The sequence below is a fragment of the Monodelphis domestica genome, chromosome 4, assembly GCF_027887165.1.
Source record: "Monodelphis domestica isolate mMonDom1 chromosome 4, mMonDom1.pri, whole genome shotgun sequence".
NCBI lineage: Eukaryota > Metazoa > Chordata > Mammalia > Didelphimorphia > Didelphidae > Monodelphis > Monodelphis domestica.
This window is the reverse complement of record NC_077230.1, coordinates 313,492,146-313,509,528: the sequence shown is the minus strand read 5'-3', so window position 1 is coordinate 313,509,528 and position 17,383 is coordinate 313,492,146. Positions and strand designations below refer to the sequence as shown.

Genomic DNA, 17,383 nt, shown 5'->3' with positions numbered 1-17,383 from the left:
AATTATAGCACTTTTAAGTTCTATAAAACTCTTTCTTCACAGTGCTAGTCAGTGGTACAGATGATATTTATCTTCAGAGTACCTAGAAAATGTCTTTAATAAAGAGCAAGAGTGGTTTTTTTTTTTGTTGAATTTAATTTATTTGTGTGGATCTTGGAATTATTAATAGATGCTAAATGACATTGGAGTTCATTTAGTCCATGTATTCCTTCATTTTGCAGATGAGGAAATTGAGGTTTAGACAGATTGTGACTTGCCTAAAGTCAAATGAGGAAGAAGTGGAAAAGCTAGTGCTAGTTTTTAAATTAAATGTGATAATACCCTGTTGAAAGCCCTGGTCTTATCAGAAGCCATAACAAACAAATGAGAACTAGTATAAGAAATGACTCACTTTCAGCAGATGGGGGCTCACTTTTCCGAGATCTCACCATGACACTAGAAAGCTTTGAGAGATCAGTACCAGTTCTCCAGATGTGTACTTCAACAAACCCAGCACTCTCATCAACAGAGTACTCAACAGCACCGAAGTAGAAAGTTGGCTCTGGTAAGAAAGAAATGAAATCCAAACATGTGTTTATTATTTCCTTTTCAAGTTCTCAGCTCTATAGGGTTAGTGAAAATTAACTTGAATTATGAACCCAGGTTCCTGGGCATTAATCAGTCTTATACAATATTATTTTCTCCCCCCACTACTAGAGTAGAATCCCATCCAAACAGGACTTATTACATGGCTTTGTAGAAACTTTTGGTGGTTATTTGTATTTTCTGAATCATAACAATTTCTAAAAGCCTCATAAAAAATGGCTATCCTAAAGTATGGGGGTTGATTTTTTTCCCTACAAAACCCAGTGTTTAAAGGGAATTCCACTGATTTACCTATAGGCCAGCTAGTTTTTTGTTTGGGTTGAACCAAAAATAACATCATTATATGATGCCAGGTTTATTTCTTCTGGGATGAGACTTTGTTTTGGATGGCAGATGCAGTTGTTTAATTCATGACTTACCCAAGTCTAATCACATTGTCCCCAAACCTGACTTTGTATCATTTTTAATTCTTAGGATTCTATCAGAGTTGATCATGAGAATGGATCATTTTCAAGATAAACTTTCTTAGACTGGCTACTGTAGCCAGGAAGACTGGTTCTGAGATCTATCTGGGTTGTGACGTGCTTTGTTTCCTCTATATGAAATCTTGGACAACAAATGGAAATGGTTTTATCTCATTGGAGTTCATTAGAGCCTCTTAGAATTGGGGAGAACAGAATTAATAGCTGCTTTTCCCAGTAATAGTGATGAACTTCCTCTGATACAGCTGGTTGGAACATGAGGCATGAGTTGGAAGCCACAGAAAGTCATTTCATTACCTGACTCACAGGCAAAAGATATTTCCTGGGCTAGAAACTCTGATGATTCTTGTCACATTAGGCATATCTTCTAGTCAATTGACTAAGTGATTGACTACATATATGTTGTGAATTGAAAATTTGGATGATCTATTGTATTCTGCTGCTCTTTATCAATTGTGATTTACACTAAAGCCATGGTGACGTCAGGCCAAAAGAAGCTTGAGTCCCTGCTTCTTAAAACACAAGGCCATTGTGAGCCTGATTTTCATGCTTCAGAGAATATGATTTTAATTTAAGCTACCCTAGTCTATCATATTCTCTAACCCCAATGGTTCACAAAGAGGAAAAAATAAAAAAAGTAAAAAACCCAAACAAACATTTTTGTGCACTGCTTCATTTTTTCACTTATTTCATTTATTTGGACTAAAAAAAAAATAACTCAGAAGTAGAAAAGGCTAATTTAACTCATTCATATTTTGTGCAGCATGAGCAAATAGTCTTTTTTGATAATTCTTGCAATATATAGGACCAGACTGAGAGATTTTTTTGCATAATTTGGTCTAACAGGTGATAAATCTGCTACAAACATTTCCCTCCTTCTAAACCTTTCAACCTGAGCTGTTTCTGCACTTCTGGATGCCAGGGCATGTGAGTGAGTGTGTGTGTATAGATGAAGGTGTTATCTTATTAACTTTAGTCAAGTTAGATTTTAAATACAAGCCAATAAATTCCTGACATTTCTCACTTCAGCGCAAGCAGACAAAGGTGAAGATAAAGTGACTGGAGAGGTCAACTTACATGGAAAATTCTTATTTTGACCAGATGCCCAAACCACAGCATATCTGGGTTTTTCTGAAAGGCTCCCAAAATAATTTAAGAGGAAAAACATCAAGTTTGATCCAGGGTATTTGATAAAGAAATAAACTAATCTTTTTCCCCCCATAGCCCTTGCAAACTACATTATTGGATAAATTATGTTTTTGGGTTAAAGGACCAACTAGTGATTCAGTCAGGGAAGAAATCTTACTTAGTAATGTGAAATCTTCTTACATCAACTCTTTTACCATCATAATTCCTGAAATTCCATTTTGGCCCTACTAACTTGTACTCTATTATACTAATGGAAAAAAGTGAATGGAATAAAGTAATTATATGAAGAAGACTCTTACTATGAATGACTAAATTATTTAAATTTTCAATTGGGTTTGGATTTATTCAGTATTGAAAAGTTCTTTGTTTTATAGTGCTATATAGCAATTTATGCTTAAAAATAAGTCTTATTCAGTCTTTGTATTTTCCCCAAGTTGTCAGATAAGATACAAAATCATTAGATTAGAATATCTTAAGGGGAACATGATAATCAATTAGCCATTGTTTAAAACTTCAAAAGACATCTTTATATTACAATAGGTTCATATAATTAAACATTAAAAACCAAACATCCATTTTAGCGTTATATAGATATCATATCTGGGCTTTACTAAACTCCTTAAAATTCTTACCTTCCATCTTAAAATCAATATTATGTATTGATTCTAAGACAGAAGAGTGGTAAGGGCTTAGCAGTGGGGGTTAAGTATTGCCCAGAGTCCAATAGGTAGAAAATGTTTGAGGTCAAATTTGAACTCAAGACCTTCCACCTCTAGGCTTGACTCTCAATCCACTGAACCACCTCACTGCCCTAAGAACATATATAACTTATACTGATCTTTTTTCCATGAATAATTCTGTGTGTTGAATTTTTAAATATAGAATTTTCTATCGTTAATTCCAAGGTGATACCAAATTGAAAGTCAAGGCAACAAACATATTTTTAGCACTACTGTGTGTCAGGCACTGTGATAAGTGCTAGAGATATTATATTCCAAACTAAATTATCATCTTTAATTTCAGCCAATTTTTGTTTATTCATGAACTTCACTACAATTCATGTTTTTATTCATTTGTTTATTAAAAACATAAAACAAGTTAGCAGACTAGTATCATATATAAAGTGAATACTAAAAACACAATATACTTGGATTTCATCAAAACATTTACTAGAGCCACCTTTTGAATATAATGGAAAGAGATGAATTCAATCATTGTTTAGTTATAAAGATTTGGTAGTTATTCATGGATTAATATCAACTTGGAAAGAGTTCTCCAGTGCAGTGTTTAAGGAATCAGTTCTTGATCTCATTTGTTCTCTCCCTCCCTCCCTCCCTCCCTCTCTCTCTCTCTCCCTCCCTCCCTCCCTCCCTCCCTCCTCTCTCTCTCTCTCTCTCTCTCTCTCTCTCTCTCTCTCTCTCTCTCTCTCTCTCTCTCTCTCTCTCTCTGTCTTTCTCTCTCCTCTTTCTCTCTCTCTCTCTCTATATATATATAAATACACACACACAACTTGTAGAGCAACATAGATGGTAAATTTATTAAATTTGTGGCTACACAAAGCTTTTTAAATACATTTTGTACCCACACTTTCACACTTCTTGGAAAAATTGAGGGTTATGTGTTTATCTATTTTGATAATACATTATCTAGTCCAGTTGCATTAGAAGATATTTTTTAGCTTTGAGCCAAGTTGTAAACTTCAAATTATGTATTCTTTAAAACATGTCTTTTCTCCTTGCCTGGGATTAACATTATACCATTGAACCTATTCTTCCACCTTCAATTTCCCCCCTTTCAACTGACTCCCTTCTGTCTACAATTATGCTCAGGCTACTAATGCTAAGACAAACTCACACAATAACTTTCCAACAACTTTGCTGCCCCCCTCAAGGTATTATCATATTGTCATTCCTATGCACTGAAGATGCTAAAGTAATTAAGCAATAAAATGATGCAGGGCTCTGGAGTCAGATCAGTGAAGAAGATACAGAAGAGAAAGGAAGAAACAAGATGTGGTTAGAGTTTGAATTCCAGATTAAAGCCTTAAAGGCAGTAGCTAAGCATACCTTATCTTTTCATTAGAGCTTTGGCAAGAATCTGTTAATTATGGATCAAAGACAGGTTGGGAAGCTAGCCATACACTATGAAAAAGGATGTCATGAAAGTGCCTACTTAAGTTGATGTGCAGTAGCCAGCAAAAATAAAGGAAAATGAAGCAGAAAGATGGGAATTAGTATCTTGAGTCTAATTAGCAAGGAGAAAAAAGAGAATAAAGTAAGTGAGAAGGAACTTGAAGTTGGAATCTAGGTCAAGGCCTTCACATCTAGAAGAGCTTCCATTAGCATTAGGGTTATGGCATATGGATCAAAGGCTCCTAGACAAGTTTGGAGAGGTTGTTGTTTACTTGATTCCATTGTTTCCAACTCTTCATGACCCCATTTGGGTTTTCTTGTCAAATACAATGATGTTGTCTACTACTTCCTTCTCTACTCATTTTGTACATGAGGAGATTGAGGCAAACAGGGTTGAATGACTTGCCCAAGGTCACATAACTAGTGAGTGTCTGAGGACAGATGTGAACTCAAGTCTTCCTTATACCAGGAAGGGTTCCACCCACCATGCCACTTAGCTGCCCAAGTAAGTGGAGGATGATGAGATAAATGAGGTAAAAACCTATGATAAAGAAAACCATGCTCAGGAGGTCCCAGCAACTAAACCTTTTCAAGCAATTTGCCATGACAGAGAACCATAAGAGCTACTAATGTTAATAATTAAGGATTGAGAATCTTAAAGTATAAAGAATATTGGGGAAATTTTCTGTGACCTATATTTTTGTTTACTGCCACTGCCAAGTAAATAGTAGGATAGAATGCAGCATGTGTAAAGTATTTGACTTAGAGTCAGGAAAGATTTTGATTTGAATCACATGGTCACTAATTGTATGACTATAGGCAGGTCAAATCTCTTTGAACCTCGGTTTGCTTTCCCATGAAATGGGAATAATAATATCCAAAGTACCAATCTCACAGGGTTATTTTGAAGATTAAATGAGTTAAAGTATGTGCATTACATCTTTAACCTTAAAAATATGTAATTTCTAACTATTATTATTTGTATTCCCCAAATTCAAGATGGCTTTTCTACTTAGGGAGGAAATCAGGTGAGAAGAAAACTAATAACTGACATTTATGATGTACTTTGAGACTTACAAAGAAGTTTTTGTACATTATCTCATCTTGGTAGGCTTAACAATCCTGTATTATATCTACTATAGGTATATTATCCCTATTTTATAGATGAAGAAACCAAGGCCCAAAGAGAGTGACTGGTCACAGAACTAGTAAGATGTAGTTAAAACCCAAAGGTCTTCTGATTTAACAGTGTTATTTATATTTTCCTCATTAAACTCCATTTTCCATGTTTATTAGAAACAAGGAAGTATTTCCTTTGAAAGAATGCAAGAAGTTACTAAACTATGTATGACCATTTGGTCCAACTACTGCAAGGTCTATACTCTAAAGAGACCAAAGGAAGGAAAAAATGGACTCATTTATACACAAAAAGTTATGGCATATATTTTTCTATTGCCTTAGAACTGTAAGCTAAGAAGGTGCCCATCAATTTGGGAATGCCTGAAGAAATTATGGTATATGAAGAATAGAATACTAATGAGTTGAAGAAATGATGAAGGGGACAGTTTCAGAGAAACCTGGGAAGACTTGTAAGAAGCAAAGAAGTGGGCAGAACCAGGAAAATAATAGTATTGTAAAGACAAATATCATTTAAAGATTTTAGAGCCCTGATCAATACAATAACCAATGATAATGCCAGAAGATTAATGATGAAATATAGCACCTCCTGATAGATGGACTCAAGGTAAAGAATGAAATGTTTTTTGGACATGGACAATGTGGGAAGTTGTTTTAATTGACTGTGAATATTTGTCACAAGGGTTGTGTTTTTCTTTTTTCATGGGAGATGGGAAGTAGGAGGGATATAAGGTAAATTTTTGTTAATTTAGAAATTATTTACAAAAAAATAATGGAAAAGGTACTTCTCAAGGAGGAAACAATAGAGAAAACAAAAAAACACAAAAGGAAATCATAATCATTACCAGAAGGTTGACTAAAGGATAAAGCACAGTAGGAAAGGAAGATCTACAGAGAAGTTAGTTTTATATTAGATTTGAAACTTTTCCTATAATACCTGGTTGCTTCCAGGTCCAAGAAGAAGCAGTAACATTCTGTGCTCCAATAATTGATGAAGTTACATAGGCAGGTGAGGCTTTATACAAAAATATACATGGGTTTGGAGAGTAATATCAAGATCATGAAAGTTCAAAACTATGACTAATACCAATGGGAAAAAAGACTTTCTCGGAGTTGAGGTGAGAAAAAATAGGACTGCCACTCAGAGAGAATGAGAAAATGATTTCAAATGTCATGAAGAAAGCAGAACTATTCAATGTTTTTATCTGTTTCTCCTCACCCCCAACAAAAATGCCTTCAAACTAGGAAGGACACAACAAAATCATGGAAGAGATAATTAGAAGCAAATACATGTGGTGGTGGTAAAAGAATACCTGACTGCTCTTAGAGAGTATGTCACAAGATATGGGCATATTAAAAGCTTATAGATATGACTGAAAAAAGAACAATGGCTAATGTTTTATAAAATTTCTCCAAAGCATAGTCCAAGCACGAACTCTTAGATTAGAGCTTTCTTGATTCTTTCAGTTTTTAGCACTCCATTCCTTTTGAAATTATATTACTCTCTCTCTCTCTCTCTCTCTCTCTCTCTCTCTCTCTCTCTCTCTCTATATATATATATATATATATATATATATATATATATATATATATATATACTGTATATAATATTTTCTTGTCCATAGTCATCTTTTACTGGACCCTCTAGTAGCATATAGACTTCTTTTGGTAACCTTTTACCTCTCCATAACCAGCAGCTAGCTCAATGCCTTGTGAATAGGAGTTTGGTAAATGTAAATTCAGTTGAATTGTAGTTACCAATGAAAGAATAATAAAAAACATAAAGATCCACATTTCTCCTAAATACATTCTATATCTTTTTCTCTAATACTTGACAATATTTATTCATGACCACCACTACTATATGCTCATAACCTGTAATTGAGGGATCTTGTTCCAAGCACTAACTATTCTTTATGGGAGTAAAAATGAATGACCTCTTTCTATTCCCCTTTTCCTTGAATTGTCTCTCCCCATCCTCTTGTTCTCATCTCCCCTTTTTCTCCCTTCCATCCTATCTTCCTCCTTTTCTTTCCTCTTTTGGGTCCTCCTCTTTTTTCTTTTCCATTCTTACTCCTCTTCTTTCTTCTCTTTCATATCTAAATCTGTGATTTTATCTGGGTCAAGAACTCCCTGGTGAGGAAACTCACTCCACTGGTTCAGGTTAGCTGTTGACTAATAATTTAGAGTCTTATCAAATTGCCTAGGGCCCTGAAACTTGTAATTGCTTGGTTAGTCTGTGTTAGAGACATGGACTTCTTGACTCCAAGACTGTCTACCTGCTGTGTCATGTTACCTTTATATATCTATCCTAATTTATTTCTTTGGAGCATTCAAGGTAGTTAGGGATATACAGTATGCCATTACCAGAGCAATGAAACCACTCCTTGCATTTTGATGGTGTTGTATTAGAAGGGAAGGGCAGAGATTAAGGCAATGTCCATAAAAGAGATTGTATTATCTCATTAAACATTAATAAACTTTTCAAGGCTGAGACAAGTTTTGCTCTAGACAGCTCAGATAGGATTGTATGAATTTCCTACTTTCAGAGGGTCATGAGGAGGCTTGGCATGTTATGCAACACACCTGCACAGAGATAATAGGAAAATAATTTGACTGTTTTCCCCAGAGGGAATTAAAAATAAATCAAATTTTCTTTCATAAAGTCTGTGGTTGTCTGTATTGATGTTTATAAGTGTATTTTATCTCATGAGATAAAAAGTACAAGTATTAATTGCTATCTCAAACCAAATCTTTTTTTCTCTCATTTATGTACACCTCGAATAGTGGCATACTTATACTATACTTAGTAATATAGTATAATATACTTAATAGCATATATAGCATATTTATACACCAGATAGTATTATAAGACTGTTAGTAGCTGTTTTAGTACTCAATTTTAAAATGTGTGTTGTAATCTTTTCTACTCAGTATTGAAAAGAAGGGGAATATGGGGAAAAAGAAATTTATCCCTACATATTTTAGAAGCAAATAAACTCACTTTTTCTAATTCTAGGCAGTAGTGGGTAAAATGCAAAGAGGGCAAAATGCTAATATATGGGCTAAGAATTTAGATCTTGGATGGTAATATAGATTTTTACCAAGAATGGAGAAAACATTTCTATATTGTATGTCTCAGGCATAAGAGTCTGCTCAACTGCCATTTGAATCTAGAGGCAGCTTCCATTTTTAAAGAGAAAAAATAACCTTTATGAAAAGGAGCTGATATGTCAATTAGTTAAGAAGGTGTTCTCTACTTCATATTTATTTACTTTATTTAACACATAAACATTTTCCCTATCACCACTACTACATATACCTAGGTTTTGAGTCCATAGTTAACCTTTAAAGAACATGATCAAAATTATTTTAGTTGAAGTCCAAAATTTGTAAGACAAATTTAAAAGGCAAATATTAATTGTCATATGCAGGAGATTAAAAAGATGTGCTCGTTTAGTCATCTGCAAACCATATTTTTCTTTTTAAAGGGAATGAAGAAAAGTTAGTACCTATAAAATGTGCTGATAACTGAAGGCCTATATTTTCCTACAGATTTCTATTTGGGATCCATGCCTTTCCCTGAAAGATAATGCCATCCTAGATTCTACTGTTAATCTTCTTTACCTCTAAACCTTTCATCTGGCCTTTCTCCAGATCACAATAAGTTCAGTACAAGCTTTAAGTAAATTTCATGTTTATCAGGATTCATGACAATATCTGAAGAGAGTTAAATGGGCATTTTGGGGGGTTGTTCATACTTTGCAATTTCCAAGGCAGTAGAAGTGATAAAATGGAGAGGATTTAAATGAGGAAAACTCAGGTGGCAAAGGGCCTTGAAGACTGGTTGAAAGAAGTTTTTTTATTTTTTTAGCACAGATAAGAGATTTGTGGAGGAAGGGTGTCTATTATGTAGAAGGGAGATTGGACTTAGTTTGGTCCAAATGACAGAACCAGGAGCAGTGGGAATCAATTGCAAAGAAGTAATTAGACTTGTTGCAAGAGAAAAACTTCCTAACATTTGATGGGATCCAGTAACCATTCTCTGGAAGACTTGATTCTTTCATGTCTGAAACTTATGCCCTGGAGGCTTAGCATCCTGCCCGGTAAGTGCCTCCATTGGTATGTGGCCAACTTCATCTAAACAAGTTACAGTGATCCTTCATTTACTCCCAGATCATTTTTTGTCTACTGTCCTGTCAAATCATGTACATTCCAATCTACCCTGTTCCCCACTTTGCCAGTTTAGAATGATGAACAAAGCTGCTCTTCCTTGAACGCATGTGTTAATTTATTCCTCTGGATCCATCTCTAGCTTTCCAAATCAAGATTTACACCATGTCCATGATGTTCTTATTTTTCTGTCTTCATATTAGAAAATAAGCTTCTTGAAGGCAGGAATTGTGTTTATGTTTGTATCCCCAGCACTTAATCCAGTGTTCAGCATGTAAGAAATACTTATCATTCATTTAGTAATACTTCCTCAACCAATTATTGCATCAACCTTTATTCAAAATTAGAAAAGTAGCTGTAGGTGCTTTGAACTTTTTTCTTTGGTTTGTATAATTCATAATGGTTTTCACATAAAATGCAAGTTTCTGCTATAAACTGGAAGTGGTTCAGGCATCAGAATAAATAAAAGGATCTTGTACTCAATTCCAAATCAAAGGCTGCCTTGCTACTGCTAAGATTACATACAGGTTCATGGACCTTTAAAGTCATTCTAAGAAATCTGTAAACCAACAGGGGAATGGAAGGAAGGGGGCATATGGTAGATACCATAAAAGTGCTCTTATTATAGGATATATAAATATTTAAAATGAATTGAATATCAAGTAGAAATAAAATGATAGGGAAGTTAGCTGGTACAGTGGAAAGAATTCTGAGCCTGGAGTCAGGAATCTTAGTGTGTTCAAATATGGTCTCAGATACTTACTGGATATGTGGCAATGGGCAAGTTTTCATTTAACTCTGTTTGCCTCAGTTTCCTTATCTGTATAATGAGTTGAAGAAGGAAATGAAAACCACCCTAATAACTTTGCTAAGAAAACCCCAAATGGGGTCATGAAGAATTGGATGCAACTGAAATGACTGAAGAACAAAGAAATACAATGGGATATTATTGTGCCAAAAGAAAAAAGAATACAGAGAAGTATGGGAAGACATGAAATAAAATGAAGTAAAGCATAACCAAGAAAGCAAACAGCAATGTAAACAAACAAAATGATGAAATGTTGCAACTATTTGCTTTAAAAATCATTGTAACCAAGCTTCATCCAGAAAAAGAGATATGAAAACACATAAGGAATCAAGTCCCACTTTATTGACTGCTACATAAAGCTATCTTATCTTCAAAAATTATGCTCATATGTTCTAGTTCGTTGAGAGATGTGTCAGATAAACCCCTGTATTTTGGAATCAGACATCTAGATGGATTTCTTAGGTAGAAAACTTTAAAACTAATGAAGGCCACTTAGTGCTTAGATAAGAACTAAAAGGGGATAATGGAATAATTCACATCTATACCCTAAGAATTGACTACTACAAGTAGTAAGAGGAAGGTCTGGACCAAGCGAAAGTAATGTATAGGGAATATAATTATAAAGATCAATGATAAGACAAAGATTTAATGAGAATTTAAATTAGTAGCAAAAAAAAAAACAACTGGAAACAAAGTGGATGCTCATCACCTGGGGAGTGTCTAAACAAATTGTGGTACATGTGTATGATACTGTGCTATAAGAAAGAGTGAATGTGCTGAATGAACTTATATGAATAGATACAAAGTAAAATAAGTGGAGATAGGAAACAATATATTCAAGATAAAAACCACACAAAACAATCATTTTTAAGATTGCGAAATTACAAAGAAAACAAGTGTGGCTCAAAAGAAGACCTATGAGAAAACTCTTGTATCTACTCCTTTGCAGAGGAAAATTAGTCCACAGGTGAAAGATCTATTGGAATAATGCATATAAATGTATTCATTGATTTTGCTAATTTTTTCTCTTCTTTAAGAAATTACTTGTTTCATGGGATAATTCATCACTTACTCTATATAGCATTTTTCATATTTCTAAAGTAGAAAGTGAAGTTCATAGGCTAGCAGATTCTCAGGGACCTGAGAAATTGATGCAATTGGAAAAATAAATTTTTATTTTTTAAAAGGACACAAAGCTTTTATGTTTTGTTAAAAGAGAACTCCCACAAAAGTCTCCATTCTCTGATTATGGGATTGTTATCTGGATTCTTAAAAGCTATTAAAGCACAGGTCATGGAAGGTTCTATTGAACTGGAAAGTTTTCAAATCGATATCTAGGAAAAGACTGTGGTAAGGAGAAAATTGGCTTCCAGAGAGCATAGAGTGAAATCCAGTTAAGTTAGGTTACCCCGAGAGCATTTGTAGATGAAATTGGAAGGAAGACAACAGAGATAGAACTAGGAATTCTTGAACATGAGCCATAGATAATCAGCAGGAGTAGCAATTATTTGAATTGTAGAGAGGAGAAAATGCTTAGAAACCATTTCCTTAATAATACTTTCTAGAATTTTATTAAATTTAATGTAATAATTAATGAGTAATAGCTAATATATAGTGCTTAAACATACACACACATATATGTACAGTGCTTATATAGGTCAGGCATTGTGCCTTAAAACTACACAGCTATTATCTAATTTGATCTTCACAAAAAGCGCAGAAAAGAGGGGAGAGAGAGAGAAAATAATCATGTAACCATGGAAAAATACTTTAAAAATATATAAAGAAAATAAAAGAAAAAAGAAAAAAAAATCTAGTCTTTCTGATGCCAGGTCTAGAATTCAGTCTACTATATTACCTAGCTGGAAATCAGCAAAAGTCTATGGGTAAAGAGAGAAGACATTGGAAGATGACATTTTTTCTATTCCATATTTCTATCCAAGTATAGTGTTCCCCTTTAATAGTCATCTCTCTCTCTTGATTATTCCCTTTCCTGGACAAATCAACAAACTTTTATTAAGCACCTATTATGTATCAGATGGGCAGCTGGGTGGCATAGTGGATAGAGTGCCCTGCCTGGAATTAGGAAGACTCATCTTCCCGAGTTCAAATCAGACCTCAGATATTTTCTACCTGTGTGACCTTGGGCAAGCTACTTAACATTTTTGCTTCACTTTCCTTATCTGCAAAAATGTGCTAGAGAAGGAGATAGCAAATCATACTAGTTTTGCCAAAGAAACCCTAAATGGAGTTGGACAAGACCAAAAAATGACTCAAGAAAAAGAATATTCCAACTATTATGCTAAATGCTAGAGATTTTTTGCCTTTCAAAAAGGGCAAAGGGAGCAGCTAGGTGGTTCAGTGGATTGACAGCCAGGCCTAGAGATGGGAGGTCCTGGGTTCAAATTTGGACTCAGCCACTTCCTAGCTGGGTGACCCTGGACAAGTCACTTAACTCTCATTGCCTACACCTTACTGTTCTTCTGCCTTCAAACCAATACACAATATTGATCCTAAGGTAGAAGGTAAGGGTTTGAAAAAAAAAGGGCAAAAAATACTCTGCTTTCAAGTTCACAGTTTAATGGATCCTTTGCTTGAGATTGCTTTTTTGTTTGTTTGTTTCTTAATAACTTGCCCATACTCTGACATCACATTTATTTATGAGAACTTCAATATTATATAGAAATTAAGCCCTCTAGGGTTAACAACATATTCACAAAGACCCAACACACTCCATTTAGTGACCCCTCTTGGTTACTCTCATTGTATACCATTTTTACTTATACCTCCCAAAGCATTGACCTCTTTCTCACAATCTTTACATTCCTTTCCACACATCAATGGATCTGTCAGAACCATGCCTCCTCCTAACACACTTCCTTATACAGATAATCAGCAGTCCACAGCTTGCTTGATTTTATTTTTTTTTACTATATGGGGATAGTTGTCTATTCCAGTACCAGCCCTCTTATTTGCATATTGCATTTGTAGCTGCTCCCTCCCACCCCCATTTATTCTTAGGAAGACTTTCTGTTCCCATGGTAGTTACAATTATGCTTAAATAACTTTGATCTATAATGCTTCCTGCTTCCTCAACAACTGGACCATTTCTGCTTTGTTATTCTTTTTAACTTCTCTAACTTAAGTGACATCCAGTTAATAGCCATGTCATTTAAGTCATATTTTAGATTTCTAGAAGGAATACTACTAGGCAAAAATTAGAGTAAGATTTCGAAAAGATAAAGTATCTTTCGTTCTTCCCACATTATATTGTGTCCTTGCATCTATGTAGAGAACCACAGCTTTGGTTTGTGAGCTTATTTTTGTTTCACATTATTGAAAATTATCCCTCAGACCAAGCATAATTCTTTCCTAGACAACAAAGAATGAACCCCATGTGGGCTTTTTGACTGAGGAAATTTGGCTCATCAGCAAAATTCCAAAGACTGTGAGATAGATTATTTATGAAATACCTGAAGGGAAACTTAAACTGAGATAAATTTCAGGTCAATCAGGTGTGAAAAGGAAAGGTTTACTTTTCTAAAAGTTATTGCATTCAGATTATTTATACATTACTAGCTAGTGAGCCCCTACTATTGCTTTCATCAGTTTCACAAGATTGTAGTCAAAACTATTGGCATACACTGAGTTGGATGAGTCAATGGGAGGATTGATTCCAAATTCTTCAGCTGTCTTCATGATGAACAGATTTCTGCATCCTAATTGAGTACTTGGCAGACCAAATCAACTTGAAGCTTCATTAAACAAAGTGCTAGTATACGCTATCTGAACTTTTCTTTTTCTTGTAGTCAGACCTGGCTAAAACGTCATTTCAAACTATTCGACCAGGTAAATAGAATGATGGAATAAAGAATAAAAATGCTATATCACTTTATTACTCTTATAAAAATATGTAACTAGAATTAATTTTACTTGCTAAGACTTTTCCAAGGGAAGAAAACTTATTCTAAACACAGTTAAATATTATGCTAATAATCTAAATTTTATTCTGTTCATTTGCAATGTGGTGCTTACTGCCATCCTTGAAAGACCTTCACATCTTTAAGAGTCCAACAGAAACTGGACCTTGTGTCAGTATGATACATAATTCCATCTAATGGTGTTTTTCCTTATACATTTTAAGTACAATTAGGACGCATATAAATTCATGAACCCAGTGAAAAGAATAATGGATTTGGAGCTAGAGGACTAAGGTTGGAACACCAATTCTACTACATATATACATACATAGATGTGTGGCCATATTTAAATGTTGAGGTCTTTGAGGCTCATTTTCATCATTTAAAAATTTTATAGGTTGAATGGTTTAAATTCTCTTCCCATTTTAAGTCCCATAATTCTGCAATTATGTTTTACAAAAGTTGTTGCAAGTGTCTTTTAACTAGTCCTTGCTACCATCACCTGAGTGTTGCCTTAAGACCAGGCATTCTCTTTCCCTGATGATCTCTCTTCTAGTGATTATACAAGTTGTTTTATATTGTAAGAATCTTTATACTTTTGGTCTTTAGGACTCATCACTCTTTGCTCTAAATTAAGTATTAATATTCCTTTTGAGTTTCATTGGACTTGGGAATTGCTGGTAAAGAGTAGAAAAGCACAGCAGAGATGGAAATTACGGTAATTGAGAACATTTTTATTCTAAGATCACTGATTGTCACATATTTTTTAAAATGTCCTATTTTTGAATGCAGCTTATTTGATTAACTTGAAAAAGACATGTTCCATCTCATATTTTTATACAAGTGGAATTGTACCTCTTTGAAAAGACAGAAAAATAAATATATATCCAAAAGGCTGCCCTGGACCATCAGAATGAAGCTGCAGCTCATAGTGGTGATAACAATGTTAACTATCTTGATCACTTCCACTATAGTTTCCTTGATCCCTTTTCTAGCTGGCTCCTTATTCTATCTCCTCTTCTTAGACTTTGGTTCTTTTGGCTTCAACAATTCATAGAACACCATTTCCAATGGTTTGATTCCCATATTCCAAGAATATCTTTGACTGATGGATCCTGTCTCATCTGCTCACACTACATCAGAGTTTGCAAACTAGTTCCCCTTTTCAATATAGAGCTCTATACAGCTGTAGAGACCCAAAGCACTAGCTTATTAATTATTACTGACCTTGACTTAACCTAGACTGCCATGTCAGCCTCTGGGCATAAGAGGTATCAATTTTTAATTTCCCAGTTAGGCTTTGGAATCTTGAGCCCTGTTAGAATAAGATAATTTCTAGATGGAACTAGGAGATACACTGTGTGTAGAATAAAAAAGATGCCTCTGTCTCCTTTGTTTGCCTTTTAAATTTTTCCACCATTTGTTCCTAACCTCTTTTTCCAACCTTATATGTTACAGTCCTTCTTGTACAGTGTAGTCCAGCCAAAATGGCTTTTTTCTTACAAAGGATGCTTCATCTTCTATTTCAGCCCTTCTTGGAATACATTCCCATATCTCTTTTGCCTCTTAGAATCTGTTATTTCCTTCAAAATTCTAAGTAACAGCTTCTTCATCAAACCTTTCCTGATAAAAGTTTTCTATGCACTTATTTTTGTGTGTGGGTATATATATATATATATATATATATATATATATATATATATATATATATCTGTGTGTGTGTGTGTGTGTGTGTGTGTGTGGTATACACTTATTAATGTACTCATTGTCTTGCCTGATAGAATGTGAGCTTCCTGAGAGCAAGGATTGTTTGATTTCAATCCCTAAATATTTAGTATAGGGCCTAGCATGCAGTCGATTCTTACCAAATCCTTGTGGATTGCTTAATAAATTGTTACATATTTGCCTCACATGAAGTTCATGAAGTTATGGTGACAGCATGGGACACTTTGGTCCCCTGAGTAAGACCAGTCCATCCAAAAACCTCACCTGAATATATGTCTGCCCCCAAAGTCAATGCAGTTTTAAGCAAAACTTAAAATACATAAAGTAATTAAAAGAAATAAAGCTTAAAATGGCACTAAGACTATTATGTAAGGTTTACTTAAAGCTACACTAAGATTTTTGAGATATCCAATATATACCAGTTCTCTTTCCAGGGCAGTTTGATACAGCAGAAAGTTATTGGAATTAAACTCAAAGTACTTTTATTGAAATTCTAGCTCTATTGCTTGCTAGCAGTTTGACTTTAAGCTTCTTGTCTTCTCATGCCTTAGTTTCTTTATCTGGAAAGTAAAAAGTTTAGACCTACCTGGAGTCTTTGCATTTGTTTATTTTTCAATATTTTGATAATAGTATTTTAATATGATTTATTTTCTTTATAATGAAATATATTTTATTTTATTCTCATCAACATATTATTGTGAAAAGAATGAATCAATAGGCTTATAAGACTGCCAACAGGGTCCATGACACACAAAAAGGTTTGTTATTACTGAATAACTTCCTTTTACTCAATCAACAGACATAAGAGAGATAGTGGAGATAAGGTTATTCTAAAATATAAGATATGCAGAAGACTTAGTAGCACTTGGAAAGAACCCTAACCATTGCATTTTCTAGTAATGGTGATGAAATGCTTTAATGGGAACGGCAGGAAGGTTTCAAGTGACAACAGATATGCTGGAGTGCAGTGGAACAAATCTATTTAGCATCTTTCTTGCTGTGAACAGGATGGTGTTTCAACAGTTCTTCAACAGTTCTAATAAAGTAAGAGAACTGCCGGACAGCAGGGCAGCTAGCTCTTTTGGTGATCTTAAGCAACACTGGGAAATGGTCAAATGTATTCCTGCTGCTAACAAATAGCTCAGCCCTAATGCTAACAGGATATGACTCTCTAGTCATTTTATTTTCATGGAATCTATACAATTATATCTTACAGGGCTATTCTTGTTTGTCTATTCCCCTCCCCCTAAAGATATCTCATTAAAAATGGAC

General features: G+C 34.4%; 1 protein-coding gene across 1 annotated transcript in view; it reads right to left on the bottom strand.

Annotated features, from left to right (window-relative positions):
* FREM2 (FRAS1 related extracellular matrix 2) overlaps nucleotides 1-17,383 on the bottom strand; it is a 207,239-nt gene that overhangs the window by 53,079 nt on the left and 136,777 nt on the right. The window contains exon 7 of the mRNA XM_007495371.3: nucleotides 392-541. Within this exon, the coding sequence (XP_007495433.2) occupies nucleotides 392-541 (150 nt within the window). The remainder of the gene's footprint in view (nucleotides 1-391; nucleotides 542-17,383) is intronic.